This window comes from Drosophila sulfurigaster, chromosome 2L, assembly GCF_023558435.1.
Source record: "Drosophila sulfurigaster albostrigata strain 15112-1811.04 chromosome 2L, ASM2355843v2, whole genome shotgun sequence".
Taxonomy (NCBI): domain Eukaryota; kingdom Metazoa; phylum Arthropoda; class Insecta; order Diptera; family Drosophilidae; genus Drosophila; species Drosophila sulfurigaster.
In genome coordinates this window covers 6780145-6799027 of record NC_084881.1, presented here as the reverse complement: position 1 = coordinate 6799027, position 18883 = coordinate 6780145, and the positions used below count along the sequence as shown (strand labels likewise).

Sequence of the window (18883 nt, the reverse complement as noted above, 5' to 3'; positions counted from 1 at the left end):
CGTCGCAAATTACACTCATTATCCACACAAGTACATCTTCACACACATAGGCAACTGGTTTCAGTTAGAATATTTAACATTTTCAATTGCTCCATCAAGTGCAGCAGTAATTCCTGCAATCGAAGTGGCAACATTGGCAGCTATATGAATGTGTGCAAGTGTATTTGTGTCGCGATGTGTGTTGTTGGTCTTGCATTCATGTATGTGTATGTGAGCAACAATAAAAGCAGCGCGAAAAAGACTCGTACACACAATTTGTAATATACACACACACACACACGGGCGTTCAGACACAATCGCATACACGTACATATATGTATAAGCACGCACGCCAACACTAATACGCGCACACCAATGCACAAAACCTATTAAAAATACAACTGTACTTTTCTACACCAACTAATCGTTGGCGCTGTCACTGGCGCTTTTACCTCCTCCTCCGAATCCGAGCTCGAATTCACATATATAACCGAAGTCATAGTCAAAATAGCACTTAACACTTAGATTTTATTTGATGCGTTTCTTTTTGCTAGATTTTCTTGACATTTGGATCAACACAAGCAACTACTATTGTTGCCAGCTAGTTTTTCACGCATATATTATTACGTCTGTGTCTTATAATTTGATTTCGCCTGTGTTTGTATTGTTGCTTTGCATTTGTTTTCACAGGCTAGGTTGCTCTGCTTTTTGTAGAGTTCTACGGCACACAGTGATGCCATGTCGTTTAAAAGTGGAGAAACATCGATAGCCATATTGATGGGCTTGCAATTTTTTTAACGGCGATTTTTCATTGCAAAGAAATATTATGATATTATTAATAATTTTTTTTTTTTTATATGTATACTAAATTTTAATTGTGCCTAAGCCCATTTCACTTAAAAATAGATCCTAACAACTATGACACCTGTATTGATCTAAATGTTAACGCCAAAATTTAGAAAACCGGTCACACTTTATATGATATATTTGCAAAACATAAACAAAGGCGGGTGATTTTAAACATCAAGATGTTTACACGAATTTCAGAAATTCGATCACTTATATGGAAGTTATATTTTAACATCATTATAGAATATTCTTTGATATGTTATTATTGGTGCTAAGATAATTCATCGATTTGTTTAAATCAATTAGTTGGCTTAACCCCCCTGCCAGAGGGCTATCATTTCCCATCGATATAATTTAACATTAGGTCTCATATCTGCGTTAAAATGACATTGAGAACTGTCAAATTTTTGGTAATATTTCGATTTAATATTCTTGAGAAATTCCAATATACATAATAATATTGTAATCGTAAAATACGCAAAAGATGAAGTTCAGCTTATTTTATTGAAATAAAAAGGCCGTTTATATATTTTCGATAAAACTGACGGGATATTATTATTATTACGCTCACAGTCAGTGTTGGAAAGTGTGAAAGAATGTGCAAGTGACACGTCGTGCAGACTTCGTATATTATCGTTTTGCCCCTCATCGTTCATTCGGTTTTCGTCATTTGAAGCGGTCGTTTTGTCCGCAAAGTGTGTTCCCAACGAGGAGTAAAACTTTCTAAATTTTGAGTAGAAAGTGCAGCAATCAAATAATAAGTTTACTTCCCTGCCGATCGTTATATTAAGTTAAACACAATGGGAAGTAAGTACAACCCCCAACGAAAGTGCGAGTTTCTTTTGTGAAAATGCCGCAAACGCTCTTTACCCAATACAAAGTAGTGGCGGCGTCGGCAACACCCTCGAAAAAATACTTGCTTACGTATACAAAAAAAAGTTGAATACACTGCCGCTAATTGTGTTAAGTGCAGGCTTAAAAATGAACGAAATTGCATTGCCAATGCTAACAACGATCTCTTATTTGGTTTTCATTCATTATTTGCAGTTAAATTCCTTGAAGTTATTAAGCCCTTCTGCAGTATACTGCCAGAAATTGCAAAGCCTGAGCGCAAGGTATGTATGAGTTATTAACATTACAATGTATTTAGGCATATATATGTAACTATCAAGGAAAAACAAAATTAGTGATTAATAGTTTCTGTGTGTTAAAGTTTGGCGTTTACAATTTGTTTAATTTGTTCGGCCATGTGCCAGTGTTGCCAGCGCACGCGATTTTGCTTTCACTTGTCAGTCGGATGCGCCACGCAAACAATTTCGTGATTTCGTAGTAGACCACATAAACACAGAAGACGCAGTAAATTGTTGTTGCTTTAACACACAACAATAAAAATAATTCATTTATTCTAAAGTACTATAATTTGATAAAATGTGATAGATATTCTTAAAATTAAAAAGGTCTTTTAATATGTACAGATATTTTATTTCTTAAATACAATCACGTATTTTAATGAAACGATATGTACAGTTTCTTTAGGTAGAGTATTTAATACATTTCAATTACATTTTCATTCATGAAATCGAAAAGTTAAGTTCGTTTGCTACTATTCTTATCAAATACTAGTACTATTCCCGGACTACTTGTTGCCCTACTACTATTTCGTACACACATTTTGACAAACACAAATGCAATACCGCATACTACGTGGAAATGTCAAACTTCGGCTCGCACGAAGCGAGCACCCGACGCTTGGCGACGTCAACTTCGGGTTTGTTGTTGACACGACCATATGATGAGCACGATAAGCAAAACTTGATTTTTTTTTGTTGTTATTACACACGTCCACACGTAGACGCCAAAAAAGCATATAGGTCAACAAATTGCGGTAGTTTGCACTTTCATGACCATGATTTTAATAAATTGTTTTTATTTTAATATTTGAAATAAATTTCTGGAGTTAGGTTTTTTTTAATTAAATAAAATTGCATTGTTTTTTTAATCGAACTTTACGCTGTGTTATACTTTTAATGATTAATTTTTTATTTTCAAATTCGAACCCGCTTAATAAAAAAATGTTTTTCCAAAGTTGGATTGTTTATTTAATTTATTTATATTTTTTTTATATTCATAAACAACAATTAGTGTTATTCAAATTTGATATTTAATTCATTTCAATTAAATAAATTAAATGTTTTTTCTATATGTATCTGAATTATTTATAATTTATAAGTTTTTTGAATAATTAATTTAATAATAATTATTTTAGTGAACTTTAAATGCTATATTGATAAGATGAGATTTATTAAAATAAGATTTGTTTTTACTTTTCAACTTTTTGCAGATCCAATTCAGAGAAAAAGTGCTATGGACAGCAATCACTTTATTCATTTTCCTGGTGTGCTGTCAAATCCCCTTGTTCGGCATCATGAGCTCCGACTCCGCGGATCCCTTCTACTGGATTCGTGTGATTCTCGCCTCTAACCGTGGTACTCTCATGGAGTTGGGTATCTCCCCCATTGTGACATCTGGTCTGATTATGCAGCTGTTGGCTGGCGCCAAGATCATTGAGGTCGGTGATACGCCCAAGGATCGTGCGCTCTTTAACGGTGCCCAGAAGCTCTTCGGCATGGTCATCACCATTGGTCAGGCTATTGTCTATGTGATGACTGGCATGTATGGTGATCCATCGGAAATAGGCGCTGGCGTCTGCCTGCTGATCATCATTCAGTTGTTTGCCGCCGGTCTTATTGTCCTGCTGCTCGACGAACTGCTCCAGAAGGGTTATGGCCTCGGCTCTGGTATATCCCTCTTCATTGCTACCAACATTTGCGAGACCATCGTGTGGAAGGCCTTTTCACCCACCACTGTGACAACCGGACGCGGTACCGAATTTGAAGGCGCTGTGATTGCGCTGTTCCATCTGATGGCCACCCGCAACGACAAAGTGCGCGCCCTGCGTGAGGCTTTCTATCGCCAGAATCTGCCCAATCTGATGAACCTGTTGGCCACCATCTTGGTGTTTGCTGTGGTCATCTACTTCCAAGGTTTCCGTGTGGATTTGCCCATCAAGAGCGCCCGTTATCGCGGCCAGTACAGCAGCTATCCCATCAAGCTCTTCTACACTTCCAACATTCCCATCATTCTGCAGTCTGCTCTTGTTTCCAACTTGTACGTCATCTCCCAGATGTTGGCCGTCAAGTTCCAGGGCAACTTCTTCATTAACTTGCTCGGTGTGTGGGCCGATGTTGGTGGTGGCGGCCCAGCTCGCTCCTATCCCATTGGTGGTCTGTGCTACTATCTGTCGCCACCTGAGAGCGTTGGCCACATTCTCACCGATCCCATTCATGCGCTGCTCTACATTGTCTTCATGTTGGGCTCCTGTGCGTTCTTCTCCAAGACCTGGATCGATGTCTCTGGCAGCTCAGCCAAGGATGTAAGTCTAATCTCGACTTTCTTCAAGGGATTATTCATTACTTAATCTATTTTTCAATCGTTTTTTAATACAGGTTGCCAAGCAACTGAAGGAACAACACATGGTGATGCGTGGCCATCGTGAGAACTCGATGATTCATGAACTGAATCGTTATATTCCAACGGCCGCTGCCTTCGGTGGTCTGTGTATTGGCGCTCTGTCCGTTATGGCCGATTTCCTGGGCGCCATTGGCTCCGGCACGGGTATCCTGCTGGCTGTGACGATCATCTATCAGTACTTCGAAATCTTCGTTAAGGAGCAATCCGAAATGGGTGGCATGGGCACGCTGCTGTTCTAAGCAGTTGTACAATTGTAAAAGTTTACAACAACTACATTAACAAGAAAAACACAATACTTCATCATACTTCTCACATGCCTGCTCGCTCCGCCCTTCGCCCCCTCCCATCTATGCAAATTACACGGTTCGAAAACTTCCACACAATATCGCATCATTTTTAAGGCTGTTTACTTTGCAGGCTGAGCATAAATATTAATTGTGTGTTTAAATACGACAAGAATCGTTTTTCTATTAGTTTGTATTCAAATGTGAGACTTTATTGCTTAAGTTCAATATTTCTTTGGATTGATTGAATTTCAATGCAATTACTTTTTTTGTTTTAACTGAGTGTAATAATATAATTTAGATTCATTGATGATTACACGTGAAATTATTAAAACAAACAATGAATATATGAGTACATGAAAACGAACATTAAAATCATGCAACATACAAATTGTCATAATAATAAAACGTAAATTAGATAACATTTTTTAATTACAACAAATGTATTTTATACTTAGAGACAAAAAAAACATTAAGTTTGCAACTTATGGAAGTTTTTGCTTCTCTAGTTGGCGCATTGGCAATACAATATCTTTTAAACTAATGGCAGTTGGGGTAATTTTTTAAATAAAATTATGTTAAACTGGACAGCAATGGAGAAAAAGTCTTTTACTCAGCTCAGATTTGTAAATAAGTGTACTAATTTTAAAATTAAATATTTGTTTTAATTAGAATTTTATTAATATTGAATTTTGAAATCGTTTGTAAAAGTAACGATTTATTATGCTTCAGGAATACCCATAATACCATTTTAGCTATCGAGGCAATCGACCTAATTTCCCTCGCATCGCTGCTGACAACACAAGGCATTTCTTCGTTCGCAAAATTTGGTCACACTTTGTTTAGCTGTAAAATGGAAAAATAATCATAAATAAAAATAAGCAACTATAGACGCTCTTTAAACAATAAAAAACGCAACAAAACACACGCACACATGCTCAAGCGCATTCTCACACGGCGATTTACTGCATGCGAGTGAAGAGTGCAGAAAGGAAAAGCAAACCAAACATACACCAAAATCATCAGAAGACGAATTGGGAGTTGAGTTTGCCATGTCAGCTCCACTTTCGCGCAACGTGCCGTATTTAAAGCAGCAGCTCACAGCGTTGCTGCACAACACATCGCCGGTGATAACGTTGATCTGTCTGGTGACTACTTTTGGCTATCTGCTCTCCTACTCGGAGACCGCGGTCCTGCTGCTGAGCGTAACGCCTGGCTACATTCTGCCCAATGGCAAGTTCTGGATATGGACAGCGTTCACGTTCTGCTTCATCGAACTGCACTGGTGGGAGGTGATTGTTGATGTTATCACTGTGGGACTATGCGGCAAAATGCTGGAACCCCTTTGGGGTCAGTATGAGATGTTCAAGTTCTTTGCGCTGAGCAATTTTGGTGTCTCGCTGGTGACATCGATTTACTATTTATTCTACTATATGGTGACGAAGAACCCAACCATTTTGTTCGATGTCCATATTCATGGTCTCGCTGGCTATGTCGCTGGCATTTGTGTTGCTGTGCGCCAGATAATGCCCGATCATTTGATCTTCAAGACACGCTACGGGCGTTTAACCAATCGGTAAGTGAGGTGTAACTATAAAGATAACTTGCTTTATCAGTTATTTGTTATTGCAGCAATGTGCCACTTACGGTGCTCATCTCTGCCATCATTGGCTGGGCCATTGGCATGCTGGACGGCACTTATCCTGCCATGTTTGCCTCTGGCGCAATTGTGTCTTGGATCTATTTGCGTTTTTATCAGCATCATCCCAATGGACGAGGCGACAGCTCGGAGAGCTTTACGTTCGTCAGCTTCTTTCCGAATGTCACGCAGCCATTCATCAGCATTCTGGTGAACCCAATTTATAGGTGCTGTTTGCGTGCGGGCGTCGTTAAGACGCCAACGCCATTGCGTAGCATTTCAACGGCCAGCTTAACTTCGGTCTCTGTGCAAATGCCGGGCGTGGATCCACATGATATTGAGCGAAGACGGTAAGTCACCTTTTTTTTGTGTTTTGACACTACCTAATCATTCATTATGTTGGACAGACAAATTGCTCTCAAGGCTCTGAGTGAGCGACTTAAGGCCACGGATTCCACGCGACATGCGCAGCTACCCAAATCGTTTCCTCAACAGCAGCAACAACATCAACATCACCATCATCAGCAGCAGCACAAGCATCACAGTCATGGAACGGGACACAGTCATGCGGCTGGTCACAGTCATGGCTCTGGCCACAGTCATGCAGGTGGCCATAGTCATGGTCATGGAGCTGGACACAGTCATGGAGCGGCGCAGGCACCGCAGCCAGATTTTGTTAAGCCAAGCAGCAGTAGCAGTGCGACGCAGCCTATTACAACGGCGCGATCTGAGCCGCGAATGATCAGTACGATGAGCCAAATTGCAATACCGATGCCGGCGCCGCCGCCCAAAGAACAGACGAATCGTGAGCAGGGGACAGAGGGAAATACGGCGAATGCTGCGACGCTCATCGATTTGAATGACGAGTCAGAAGCCTAGAATGTGTGTGTTTAACTTTTTTAATTTGAACGTAAATGAATTTCTTTCGATATTTAAATGATCTGCTTATGATTATTTCGTGTATAACTGCAACAAGTGCGCTCTTAACTAATTGTATTTCCATGCCTATGCTTAAACCATAACAACACATGCATACATATGTACGTGTAGTCTTCTAATTTGCTTGCGGCCAGACTACGCCCTTGTTGCATGCCCACATGCTGCAGTCGAAAGTGAATGCGAAAACAAGAAAAACCTTCCATCAACATAAAAAATAGCGCCTATTGTAGTTGATACATACTATATATACATGCATACTTTTTGTTGTAGTCTTTACATGTATTAAACAAAAATGCTTTATTTAGTTTATAATAATTAATGTAAATATATTTAAAAGCCCAAAAAACAAAAACATTTTTCTTTGCCCGCAAAATTTTAGTTTCAAATAGATTGGTGCGGACTGGTTTCATTATAACAAATAATTTGCCAAATACGAATTTTTGGGTGTAATTTATTTTTATACAAGTGCTTAATTTTAGGCAGTGTTTAGTTTATTCAATACAAAAAAAAGAGTATAAATAAATAAAACTATCACACGTATAGTACTTGAAAATACTTGTAAACTGTCGCTAGTATCGATACTTCAGCTTCACAAATGTAGTGTACTACTTGTAGATGACAAAATACTGAAAAATATCATAAATTTTATATTTCGAGCTTTTGCGGTTACTTTTGCCACCATTTGTATTCAAGAAATATCTTTACTTCATGTTCAGACTTGGATTTTTCTAAAAATTATTAAATTTTTAATGTTGATTCTGTAATTTTGATGGTATTCATGATGTTACAAATATTGTATGAATAAACAATATTTGAGCTTTCAAAAATTGCGGGTAACCAGGGGGATGTTATGAATACGGCATATTTTAGCATATATAGAAATTCCAATTGTGGTCACCTTGCAGTTGGCCAACGGGATCGCATTGATTTTTAGTTTATTTGTGTGCTTGCCACTTGTTTTATTAAAGTATTATACACGTAAGACGTTGACAAAAATCTGTAGTGCAACCAACGCCTAGAAGATGTTGCCTTAATTATCCCGAAATCAAAAAACAAGTGGTTGCACTGTGTAAATACTGAGTTTGAGGCGCACAAACTGCGGGAAGATGGATAACGGGTGCCTTTGTAGGTTACAATCAGAAATGGGTCGCAACAACAATAATAGTGGACAACAACACAACACGAATGGTGGGCGCCTGCTGCGAAATGGTGAGTTAAAACTTCCGATAAGATGGACGCAAAAACATAAGTGGAATACCCGGAACGATAAGACGAATTTGTGATGGAAAAAAAGTTCTTAGCGGGCGGGTCTCTGACCACATATAAACAAACTCTTGTTATCTTTAAAAGCACACATCCACATTGGTATGCTTGTGTGCGATTGTTCCGCTTTTTTGGCGTTGTAGGTGTGTCTGTGGTTGTGTGCGTCGGCGTGTGTTCATATGTACATACATACATATGTATGTACTTACATATGTGTGGGATCTGCGGTTTATTGCCTACGTGTAATGCAGTCGAAGCTAACGTTAGCGACGCTTCGTGGCAAAAACCAAAAATGAAATCATGCTAAACCGGCCTCGCATTTTTTTTTCTTAATTTTTGACAATTCTTTGGCGCATTTACGTAAATGCCATTCGATTTGAACTCATAATTATTGTCCATAAACTAGTTTCACACTTGACGAAACTTGTTTGCAGCAGGAACTTAAACTGGAACTGGAACTGGGCTAGTCTAGGCATCGCCCTTTAGCATTCCTGGTTCTTTGTTTAGTTCCAAGCGCAACGGTTTTTTACTTTCACTTGCTGCAATGTTCAGGGCCGTTAAGTTTTGCAATACTGCTGTTTAAAATGATTTCAACAGCTCCCATTGCAATTGCTCAATATGATAAATTGACTAAAAATGTAATTGAAATTGAGTCTAGCATTTGCATATGGATGCTACGAATTACAATAATTTTCCGCTATTTTTATTACTCAATGATTCAGTTTTATTCTGCATGTCGAATAATTCCTACTGCTATACATTATATACTAAGTATATTTAAATTTGAATATCACACCTTTTTTAAAAGCCAAGAGCAGTCTTAAAGTATTTCTCCATTGCTTTAATTTTTATCTAATTCTAACGTCAGATAGAAGCTTAAGTGTGTGTGTGTCTGCTCCATATTACCGTGGTATTAATATGCGCCTGCAAGCACGTCAAAGCTCGCACAAATACAAGCGCGCACAACACAGTCACACAAGCAGTCACAATACAATACATATGTATGTAAATATACCTGCTTGTTTACACACATGCGCGCACGCCATTCAACAGCCGCCACTAAGCGGCGTCAGCGTCGACGTCAGCGTTGGCGTCGGCGTCGCCTCGACTCGACGGACAGCTCCACTTTGTGAGCAAGAAAAACCACAGAGGGCGATCGATTGGCGCTCAGTTGCGGATTGGTTACCACGTACAACGAACGGTTCGTGTCTCTGTTTTGTCATTATCAACATTTTATCGCGCTAGACAAATACAACGAAAATAAATAGGCAAAACAAAATACGAGAGAGGCACTACACACTACTTCATCAACAAAATAAACATTTGCCAGCTAATTGCCACTAACTCCACTATTTATCTCTCTCCCCTCTCTTTGCTGCTTTCTTTTTTGCACTATTGCAACAGCAATTAAATCATCGCCAACAACAGCAACAACAATGACAGATTACCAAACGTTGCACACACGACTCGCTCAGGTGGGCCAGGAGCATTTACTGAAATTCTGGCCAGAGCTCACAACGGATGAACGCTCCGCTCTGGAGCGGGATATAAACGAGCTCAATTTGAACGAGATTAAAATGTATTTTGATCGCGCCACCATTTCGATGAACGAGAATGGCATCAAACTGGACGACCGCCTGCAGCCGATACCAGATGACCAAATACTATCGATAGCCCGCACTAGCGAGGACAAATTGAACTCGTATCGTGAGGAAGGACTTCAACAGATTAGCGATGGCCGTGTCGCTGTGCTGCTTATGGCAGGTGGACAAGGTGAGTTTTTCCCCTTTTCCCTTTCTCTTCATTGCAATCTAAACACTATTGTTATTTGATGAGTGCATTTAGTTGGGATTTAGTTGGATTTCATACGTGTTATATACCTGGTTGCCAAAAATAGAGGCATCTCCCTTTCAATATACAAATTTACACATATATAAGTGTATGATTCATTGTCTTATCTATAGTACACACATATACAGGAAATACAGGGGAAATCGGGCAAACTATCACTGAATATACGAAGCTTTATCAACAGTTAGAAAACGGATATACTTTTTTCGAAAGAAATCGAAATTCCTATCAAAAACTTTGGCTTTTTCGTCATTAAATCTCAATGAAATTGAGAGAGTTAATTAAAAAAAAAATTAAAAATCTGTCAGATGTTTCAGATATTTTTGTGTTTTGACATCGAATATCAAACGAATAATGAATTGGTGGCGTGATAAACATCTGTTGTTTGCCTTCACTACATAACAGATATTAGATAAATAGACACACTACACAGAGAGCAGATAGATTGTTTTTTGTTTCTTTGTTATTGCAGATATTTTTAACTATTTCTGTTCGCAATCGCCTTGAGATGCAATAAAGAAAATGTAAATTAAAAAAATATTTGCAAAGACAGCAACAATGCAGACTTGTAAGTCTCTGTGTATGTGTGTACTTATATCTGTGTGTATGTGTTTAAAAAGCTAATTAGCTTGATATAAAAATGCTCCATCAAATTTACAGACACACACATGCAAAGCTCACACACACACACATTTACAAATGAGCTCAAACAGCTGCTGCCCACTCATGCAGCGGTCATTTCTGTAGCTGTAGTTGTTGGTCTCACTGTGACGTTGTTGTTGCTGCCTGTAATTTGTAATTCAGTGTGCAAGACACGCCACACAGCAAACAGCAACAGTGCAAAGCAATAACAATTTAAGCTATTCTTATGGCCAGCCAATACTCTCGACTTTATTCCATTCCCAGTTGCCTTTCTTTTTTTTTGTTTTGCTGAATCCAAGCTCTGGTTTTTGTTGCGCGCCATTTGACATTTCCCGTTTATAATGCTTTAGCCTGCTGCAAAGCGAAATCACGTAATTGCCTTTAAAGAAAAATCAACAACAATGATGTGAACAAACAACCCCACTAGCCTCTTGGCATTTTGTTGGTTACTTTTATTACGTATTTTTGACACGTAACGTAACTCTAAGTAACGGTGAAAATTGTAGGCGGCATTGCGTTGCCAACTGTCACCGAATATGCTGTCTATCGATAACAATCTCGCGTTCTCCAAGCTGACAAATACAAAAAAACAAAACCAAAATTAACAACAAAAGCGAAGTAATAATTAATTGAATAACCGGTAGTGTATAGCTGACCTTATGACAGGTTTAAATGCTAAATAGCTACAAGAGTTGCAACAAAAACAAAACAACGGTTATTGAAAGCGAAACCATGAGGGAAATAAAAGAAACGAGTTTTTAAGGTCAACCGGCTGGGAGCCCAGCAAAGAAAGATAGTCAGTTAAAGAGTCGCCTTTTCTGCATGAGATCAGACAGATAATGTAGTTAGTACTGCTGTATTTGTCCTTTGTACTGCACAAAGTATGCGTTGGAATGTCGATAAATACTTATCGATAAAATAACTAAGAACGGCTCACAGCATATGAGTTGTGTTCTTCACAAATCTTGTATTAAGCTTGACATATGTACATATGTATGTATGTATGTAGCTCTAGCACAAAGTTAAAAGCTAACTTTCGAAGATTCCTTTAGAAAAACCATAATTTTTTTATATTTAAATTTATTTTATATTTAAATTTTATCATTTTACAATTTGTTTAACTTTTTATCCTAATCAAAATTATTGATATTACAATTATTAAAATTGTAACGAGATTAGTAATATTGTGTAAATATATTATTTTTATTCGAAAATCAGAAAATAACTAAACTACTTTCAATTTACACTGTCTTTTAATGATCTGCAATTAATTATAAATACAATTTTTAAAAGATAAACTAGCCTAGCTGCTGTAACGTATAAAGATAGCAACAAATATTTTATATTCATTGTTTGCAAAAAAAATAAATTCAAACCCGTTTGGTTTCTATCTATTGGTATTTTTAATTAAATTTTTAAGGACTGCAATCTTAACTAAATCTATAAATTCATACAGTCGATTGACACCGATTATTATATCTTTAATCTATAAATATCTAAAAAAATGTATGCAATTCATTGCAGGCACACGACTCGGCTTCGATCAACCCAAGGGCATGTACGATGTTGGCCTCGAATCGCACAAAACGCTCTTCCGCATTCAGGGCGAACGCATATTGAAACTGGGCCAGTTGGCCGAGGAGTTGACCGGCAAGCGGGGACACATTGTGTGGTACATAATGACATCAGAGCACACCAAGCAACCGACTCTTGCGTACTTTGAGGCCAACAATTACTTTGGTCTGCTGGAGGAGAACGTGCTGCTATTTGAGCAGGGATCGTTGCCATGCTTCGACTACGATGGACGCATCATACTTGACGAGAAGCATCGCGTGTCCCGCTCTCCCGATGGCAATGGTGGCATCTACCGGGCCATGCAGGTCTCGGGAATTCTTGATGACATGCAGCAGCGAGGCATTCGCTATTTGCACGCACACAGCGTGGACAATATTCTGATCAAGGTGGCTGATCCTGTCTTCATTGGCTACTGTGCTCAGGAGCAGGCCGACTGCGCGGCCAAGGTGGTGGAGAAGTCAGCGCCTAATGAAGCTGTGGGCGTGGTGGCCATTGTGGATGGCAAGTACCAGGTTGTGGAGTACAGTGAGATCTCTGCCAAGACCGCCGAGATGCGCAACTCGGATGGACGCTTAACTTTCAGTGCGGGCAACATATGCAATCACTTCTTTACCGCTGATTTCCTGCAGAAGATTGGCAGCACCTATGAGCGTGAACTGAAGCTGCATGTGGCCAAGAAGAAGATACCGTTTGTGGACAATGCCGGCAAACGCTTGACGCCCGATAAACCCAATGGCATCAAGATCGAAAAGTTCGTCTTCGATGTGTTTGAGTTTGCCGAGAAGTTTGTGGCCATGGAGGTGCCACGTGAGGAGGAGTTCAGTGCGCTTAAGAATGCCGATGCCGCTGGCAAGGATTGCCCCAGCACAGCGCGTGCCGATCTGCATCGGTTGCATCGCAAATATATTGAAAATGCCGGTGGCATTGTGCACGGTGACATCTGTGAGATTGCACCGTCTGTCAGCTATGCTGGCGAGAATCTCGCCCATCTTGTCGAGGGCAAATCGTTCAGCAGTCCCGTGTATCTGCGTGATTCCCTGCAAGGACATCTCTAGACCCATACATATATATATGTACATATAGACTGATGAATGTGGATAGTTTCATTTGTGTATACACAATTTTGGTTCAATTTCAATATAATACGATTATACTACGTTTAAGATAAAAGCACGAAAATTCCATAGTTTTCAGTACTTAAGCGCAACTTGTCTATAACTCAGTTGCCCCATTTATGTTTTGTCACGTTTAATTACTTATACTTTGTGCAATCGTTATGTGAATATATACATATATATACAATATACCATATAATATATGAATATTTTAATATGTTGTCAAATACAACTGACTCGATTTGTTTTTATTTAAATGGTTGGAACGTGTCTTTAGCGTCGGTTTAATTTGCATACATTTCAGTTGATGTTATAGATCCCAAAAAGTTCGATTTTATCCGAACCAGTTTTTGTTTCTACATTCTAGATTCAAAGCCTTTTTGCCTAATATTTAACATACGTCATTTTTATTTAACTTAATCGATTGTACGTCTGGAATTGACGTATATCTTTAAAACCTATTCTTACTTATATATATTATTATATATATATATACAAAAATCTTTCTTGGCCTTCACACAGTAAGCGCATTTAATCTTCATAATCAAAGAAGTTTGAGATCCAGTTTCGGAAGATGTCTCTAACTGGTTCTGTTTAAAACCCGCCTCAAATATGTTGACTGACATCGTCAATCGTCTAAATGATACATCAGTTTTTTTTTCTCATGTTCCAATATAATTTTATTATGTTTTAACTAGAAAATTGAACTCTGCTACATTTAAAAAAAAATGGTTAGGGCTTATAATTAAAGCAATGGTTATTAAAAGACGTTAACATTAATGTTCTTAAGATTAGTAAAGAAGGAAATGAGTCTTAACTATGATTCCCTGCAAATGTTCAAGGAATTAGCCACAACTAACTGAGCGTGTCCTTTCCAAACTTCGTTTCAAATTGCGGACAATCTATTCTCCCGACAATCCGATCAATATATCACTCCATTGAAAGAAGCGATTCTACGACCAAACTCAAATGCGATTATTTAATATTAAACTTCATGTTTGGCAGCACTTCTTCGATCCATTCCACGCTGATCTCCGTCACCTGTCGCAGGAAATTGTGCTCCGTTTGCACCATCTCACTGAACAGGATGCACTGGGGCTTGTACTTGCCGTGAAGCACACTGGAAGGATGGATTTTGGCCTTTACCCGTCCACTGAGAGTCAGATAGTGTCCCTCCTTTTGCAGCGTGGCCATGTTATCGAACAAACCCGTCAGCAGACACTTCTTGACTGCATCTAAATTGTCGCCACAACTATTCGAAGCCAGGTTAATTCTGTTGCATATCTCGACGAGCTGATTGCGTACATTGCGGGCATAGTTTAGATTCCTAATGTTCAGGAAGTTGTCATGGCACCAGACTTTGGGTTTATCCGTTTTCTGAAATGTCGCAAACACATTGAGCAGTGTCAAATGATCACCGTGCTTGGACTGAAACTTGGCATGTGCCAACGCAGCCAATTCACTTTTATCCGTATGTCCAATGAAAACATTGTCGCTAGACAAAGCGGCCACCAAGCTGAGCATCTCCTCCATGCAACCAAAACTGGGAGCCGCCAGCAGCAATTTAGCAAATCTCGGATCCAGGGGAAACTGGGCCATCAAGCGACCCGTGCTCGTTATTGCGGGTGGCGTCGCAGCGGCTTTGACGGCACCCAACTGCTCCAAGGCCTTGTAGGCGCTTTGCACGCCCTCGGGATGTGGCGGATCGATGAAATCAAAGCTGGCACAATCGATGCCCAGCGCCAGCAGCTGCAACACCGTCGACGTCAAGTTGGCACGCAGTATTTCTGGCTGAGCGGCAGTCCTAAACTTTTCCATGTTGCTCTTGGTGTAGGTGCGATAGCATTTTCCTGGAGCATCGCGTCCAGCACGTCCACTTCGTTGCCAGGCCTGCGCCTGTGAGATACGCACAGTCTTCAGGGTGTCCAGACCTGTGGAAGGATTGAACGATTTCTCCTTGACGTAGCCACAGTCGATGACACATCGAATGCCCGGTATGGTGATCGATGTCTCGGCAATATTCGTGGCCAGCACAATTTTGCGCGTGTTCGCGGGCACAGGGAGAAAGCATTCCAGCTGCTTACCCTGCGCCAGCTGCGCGTACAACGTGAAAACACGCACATCCGACGGACCCGAATTATTGATCCGCGCCAGCTGTCGAATCTGCTGAGCCAGCGCCTCAATCTCCTCCTGGCCGGTGAGAAAGATGAGCACATCATGGTTTATGGGCTCATGGCGATGTATATCAAATAGCGTGACCAGCGCAGCATGTATATAATCATCCTGTGACTCCTTGGCGTGCATCACACGCACCGGATGCGTGCGTCCCTCCAGATACATGCCCTTAACCTTAAAGTACTGTCCGAAATGATCAATGTCCATGGTGGCTGAGGTAATGATCAGCTTCAGCTTGGCCATTTTGTGTTTGCGTCGCTCCTGTTGCGCCTCCTTTACTATGCCAAACAGCACATCCGCATTCACAGTTCGCTCGTGCGCCTCGTCCAGCATAATAGCAGAATACCTGCGCAATAATCGATCGCCGATGGCTTCGCGGAGCAATATGCCATCGGTCAGATAGCGAATGCGTGTGCGTTCCGTCGTCGTGTCTTCGAAGCGCACCGTGTAGCCCACAGTGTCGCCCACGTTGCACGACAGCTCCTGCGCCACTCGCTTGGCAATTGTGATGGCAGCGACGCGACGTGGCTGTGTGATCCCAATGATGCCATTGGTGGCATAGCCGGCCTGCAGCAGAAACTGCGGTATCTGTGTCGTCTTGCCTGAACCCGTCTCGCCCATGATCAGTAGAGTATCGTTGGCCTCCACCTCCTTGAGGATGCGTTGGCGGCAATTGTAAACAGGCAACGCCTTGCGATCCTGCTCAATGGTGTTCTTCTTCATCACGTTCTTACCGTACTGATGCTGTTGTTGCTGTTGCTTGGGCGGAAAATAGTTAGGTTTCTTGATGGAGTTCTGCTCCTTCATCGGTTCTATTTTGCGCTTCATCGGGAACACGGAGGCCATTCCCGAGCTGCCATTGCTGTTAATCATGTACTTGGATTCCATGTTTGCTCTGTACATAAGAGAAAACCATTAAACACGTATTTACAAAAGTGTATTCTGCTGTTTTCAAAACACTTACTGCGAACATGGAATGTCTAAATAAATACCAATACACGCGTTATCTCTAGTTAATAATTGCGGTGGAAGAACACATCAATGGCACTATTACTGCATTATTGTTTTTACAATTTATGAGCACATCAATTTCTAATGGCAAACAGCATTCTTTTAGTTACACATAAATAAATCATATAATTTATTATTGTGTTATTAGTTACTCTTTTAGATGAATTGTTTCTTAAAAAAGAGCTTTCTTAACACATGTGTTGGGATGTGACCACAAACAAGATAAATTTAAAAAATATGCGTTTCAAGTCCCAAATATACTAGATCTAAAATACCTAAATTTCAGCTGGCCCACACTGTGGCGATGGCGCTGCGCGAAATGCCAAATGCTATCGAAAAATACTCCAGCTACTCAGGCCTTTCAACTACTATTTTTATTTATTGAACAATAAACACAAAAGGTTAATCTACTTAAAAAATCTTATTAATATATAGTTAAAGTAAATACTGGGAACACCAACCCAGCTAAATTCTCACTGGTCACTGAAAAATACTTGCATGAGAGCAGAGTTTCGTTGTGAGTGGTGAATCGGAAATCAGCTGTTTTCGTTTTTTCATCGGTGCGTACTTTTCATAACATTTTTACTTTGCACAAATATTTTTCAATAATTTAATATACAGAAGTAAGGAAACAGAAAAAATGGTTGCCGGCGGTGCCTCAGATACGGGTGGCGTTAAGCCCATGGCCATTGCGGGCCGCATGGTGCGCGAACGTGAGCGTTTAATTGGTATGACACCCGATGAACGCGCTTGGCGCAAACAGTGGCTGAAAGACCAGGAGCTGCACCATGGACCACGTAAGGTGCCAGCCCTGGAGCTGGAACTCAACAATCCCATCAAGCGTTTGTACCGTGCACCATTGGACACCATTACCAAAGTTCTGTCACCGGCACTTGTGAGTTTCGCCCTCTTAGAGTCTCGTTATGTAATCGATGCAATAGATTAATTTGATTTTTGTTTATTGTGACTTTCAAGGGATTCCAACGTGCCTTCACAGTGCGCTACTGGACAGGAAAGGCACTGATCGCGCTGACAGGCATTTATGCTGGTGCTTATTATTTTAAATACAATCAAAATGTGAGTCCTTCTTGATCTCCTTGTAAATACAGCCATTTAACTCGGCATTTGTTTGTAGGATTGGACTCGTAAGGGCGGCTGGCGTGTAATTTCGTCGCGCAAAGCGTGTCTGCCTGGAGACGAAGGTTATCCCCGTGTCTCGGATCGTTCGGCGCCTTCGGATTATGCGGCGCGTGGCTTCAAGCAATCGCCCATATAAGCATTGGAACTTATTTTGTCTTTAGTTTCAAATATTAATGTTAGCAAAAACGAATTCGCAATAAACTTGGAGCACACTCAAACAACAGTCGGTCGTAAGTGAATGAAGTTGTCTATATTTTGTCATGGCTGTGCTACAAAATTTTTGTGCTGCGTTTGCCATAAATACTATTTTCTTTTTGTTTTCTTCAAAAGCAACATAAGCATTTTTTGCAGCTGTGCCAATTTCATGTGTTTAACCATTTAGTTTCTTTTATTGTGATATTCGAGTTTCACAGCATTAAGTCGCAGCGCAGTAATTTCGTGTCGTCCTCTTTATTCAAATTCAAATTCGCGCGCCGTTATCGAAAATTCCTGATTGAAAATATTTTCTCATTTCTATGTTAAGTGTTTACTATTGATTTAGGAGTGTTACCAGAGTATTTGCCAATAGCATAAGAAATCGAAAGCATGCTTATGTATTTTTTTAATAAGCTCAATGAATTGTGCTTATGTGTTTTGTAATATTTTGTGTTTTGTTTTGTATATATATTTCTAATCACAATAGTTTTAAATGTGTTCAGTTTCAATCAACGCGCTTGTGTTGTCATTCTGCGATGACAATGTTTACATTTTTCGCTGTGAATGGCATTTCGACAATGTGATTTCAAGCAAACCATCGTTGAGATATCGATCATCACTAGCGCAGTGCTCTTCCTTATAAAACGATAACCGATAAAGAGAGTAAAAACAAACGCTCTCTCTCTCTTGTTCTC

At 40.0% G+C, this 18883-nt stretch overlaps 6 protein-coding genes across 7 annotated transcripts in view; 5 read left to right on the top strand and 1 right to left on the bottom strand.

The window, feature by feature from the left end:
- The first annotated feature begins 1463 nt into the window (after nucleotides 1-1463).
- LOC133839409 (protein transport protein Sec61 subunit alpha) lies at nucleotides 1464-5231 on the top strand. The gene is made up of 4 exons (XM_062270964.1): nucleotides 1464-1635; nucleotides 1876-1943; nucleotides 3170-4261; nucleotides 4335-5231. Exons 1-4 carry the CDS (start codon nucleotides 1629-1631, stop codon nucleotides 4596-4598), a joined length of 1431 nt encoding a protein of 476 aa, XP_062126948.1. The 5' UTR covers nucleotides 1464-1628; the 3' UTR covers nucleotides 4599-5231.
- Nucleotides 5232-5365: 134 nt separating this feature from the next.
- Nucleotides 5366-7503, top strand: LOC133839425 (transmembrane protein 115). The gene is made up of 3 exons (XM_062270986.1): nucleotides 5366-6219; nucleotides 6276-6632; nucleotides 6690-7503. The coding sequence occupies exons 1-3, from the start codon at nucleotides 5696-5698 to the stop codon at nucleotides 7159-7161; spliced, it is 1353 nt and encodes a 450-aa protein (XP_062126970.1). The 5' UTR covers nucleotides 5366-5695; the 3' UTR covers nucleotides 7162-7503.
- Nucleotides 7504-8116: 613 nt separating this feature from the next.
- LOC133839404 (UDP-N-acetylhexosamine pyrophosphorylase) lies at nucleotides 8117-13899 on the top strand. 2 transcript variants are annotated; one of them, XM_062270947.1, is made up of 3 exons: nucleotides 8117-8430; nucleotides 9889-10257; nucleotides 12502-13899. In XM_062270947.1, exons 1-3 carry the CDS (start codon nucleotides 8328-8330, stop codon nucleotides 13605-13607), a joined length of 1578 nt encoding a protein of 525 aa, XP_062126931.1. In that variant the 5' UTR covers nucleotides 8117-8327; the 3' UTR covers nucleotides 13608-13899. The 2 variants fall into 2 exon arrangements, with proteins under 2 accessions (XP_062126931.1, XP_062126922.1); XM_062270938.1 differs by lacking the exon at nucleotides 8117-8430 and adding an exon at nucleotides 9542-9685.
- LOC133839402 (ATP-dependent RNA helicase DHX33) lies at nucleotides 13320-17077 on the bottom strand. Its single transcript, XM_062270922.1, has 2 exons — nucleotides 16807-17077; nucleotides 13320-16737 (listed from the first exon to the last, which is right to left on the bottom strand). The coding sequence occupies exon 2, from the start codon at nucleotides 16728-16730 to the stop codon at nucleotides 14643-14645; it is 2088 nt and encodes a 695-aa protein (XP_062126906.1). The 5' UTR covers nucleotides 16731-16737; nucleotides 16807-17077; the 3' UTR covers nucleotides 13320-14642.
- A 185-nt stretch (nucleotides 17078-17262) lies between these two features.
- On the top strand, nucleotides 17263-18232 carry LOC133839493 (uncharacterized). Its single transcript, XM_062271087.1, has 4 exons — nucleotides 17263-17413; nucleotides 17475-17748; nucleotides 17829-17930; nucleotides 17989-18232. The coding sequence occupies exons 2-4, from the start codon at nucleotides 17494-17496 to the stop codon at nucleotides 18127-18129; spliced, it is 498 nt and encodes a 165-aa protein (XP_062127071.1). The 5' UTR covers nucleotides 17263-17413; nucleotides 17475-17493; the 3' UTR covers nucleotides 18130-18232.
- Nucleotides 18233-18657: 425 nt separating this feature from the next.
- LOC133839503 (sex-regulated protein janus-B) overlaps nucleotides 18658-18883 on the top strand; it is a 188801-nt gene continuing 188575 nt past the window's right edge. The window contains exon 1 of the mRNA XM_062271115.1: nucleotides 18658-18663. The gene's annotated coding sequence lies outside the window, so the exon portion shown is untranslated. The remainder of the gene's footprint in view (nucleotides 18664-18883) is intronic.

Bases quoted from the DNA above. Each gene is read 5' to 3' on its own strand.
- LOC133839493 (XM_062271087.1), top strand. From the start codon at position 17,494: ATGGTTGCCGGCGGTGCCTCAGATACGGGTGGCGTTAAGCCCATGGCC. The intron at 17,749-17,828 runs GTGAGTTTCGCC...GTGACTTTCAAG, and splicing joins AAGTTCTGTCACCGGCACTT to GGATTCCAACGTGCCTTCAC. The intron at 17,931-17,988 runs GTGAGTCCTTCT...ATTTGTTTGTAG, and splicing joins ATTTTAAATACAATCAAAAT to GATTGGACTCGTAAGGGCGG.
- LOC133839402 (XM_062270922.1), bottom strand. From the start codon at position 16,730: ATGGAATCCAAGTACATGATTAACAGCAATGGCAGCTCGGGAATGGCC.
- LOC133839404 (XM_062270947.1), top strand. From the start codon at position 8,328: ATGGATAACGGGTGCCTTTGTAGGTTACAATCAGAAATGGGTCGCAAC. The intron at 8,431-9,888 runs GTGAGTTAAAAC...CTATTGCAACAG, and splicing joins TGGGCGCCTGCTGCGAAATG to CAATTAAATCATCGCCAACA. The intron at 10,258-12,501 runs GTGAGTTTTTCC...AATTCATTGCAG, and splicing joins GCTTATGGCAGGTGGACAAG to GCACACGACTCGGCTTCGAT.
- LOC133839409 (XM_062270964.1), top strand. The intron at 1,944-3,169 runs GTATGTATGAGT...AACTTTTTGCAG, and splicing joins TTGCAAAGCCTGAGCGCAAG to ATCCAATTCAGAGAAAAAGT. The intron at 4,262-4,334 runs GTAAGTCTAATC...TTTTTAATACAG, and splicing joins CTGGCAGCTCAGCCAAGGAT to GTTGCCAAGCAACTGAAGGA.
- LOC133839425 (XM_062270986.1), top strand. From the start codon at position 5,696: ATGTCAGCTCCACTTTCGCGCAACGTGCCGTATTTAAAGCAGCAGCTC. The intron at 6,220-6,275 runs GTAAGTGAGGTG...TTGTTATTGCAG, and splicing joins TACGGGCGTTTAACCAATCG to CAATGTGCCACTTACGGTGC. The intron at 6,633-6,689 runs GTAAGTCACCTT...TATGTTGGACAG, and splicing joins CATGATATTGAGCGAAGACG to ACAAATTGCTCTCAAGGCTC.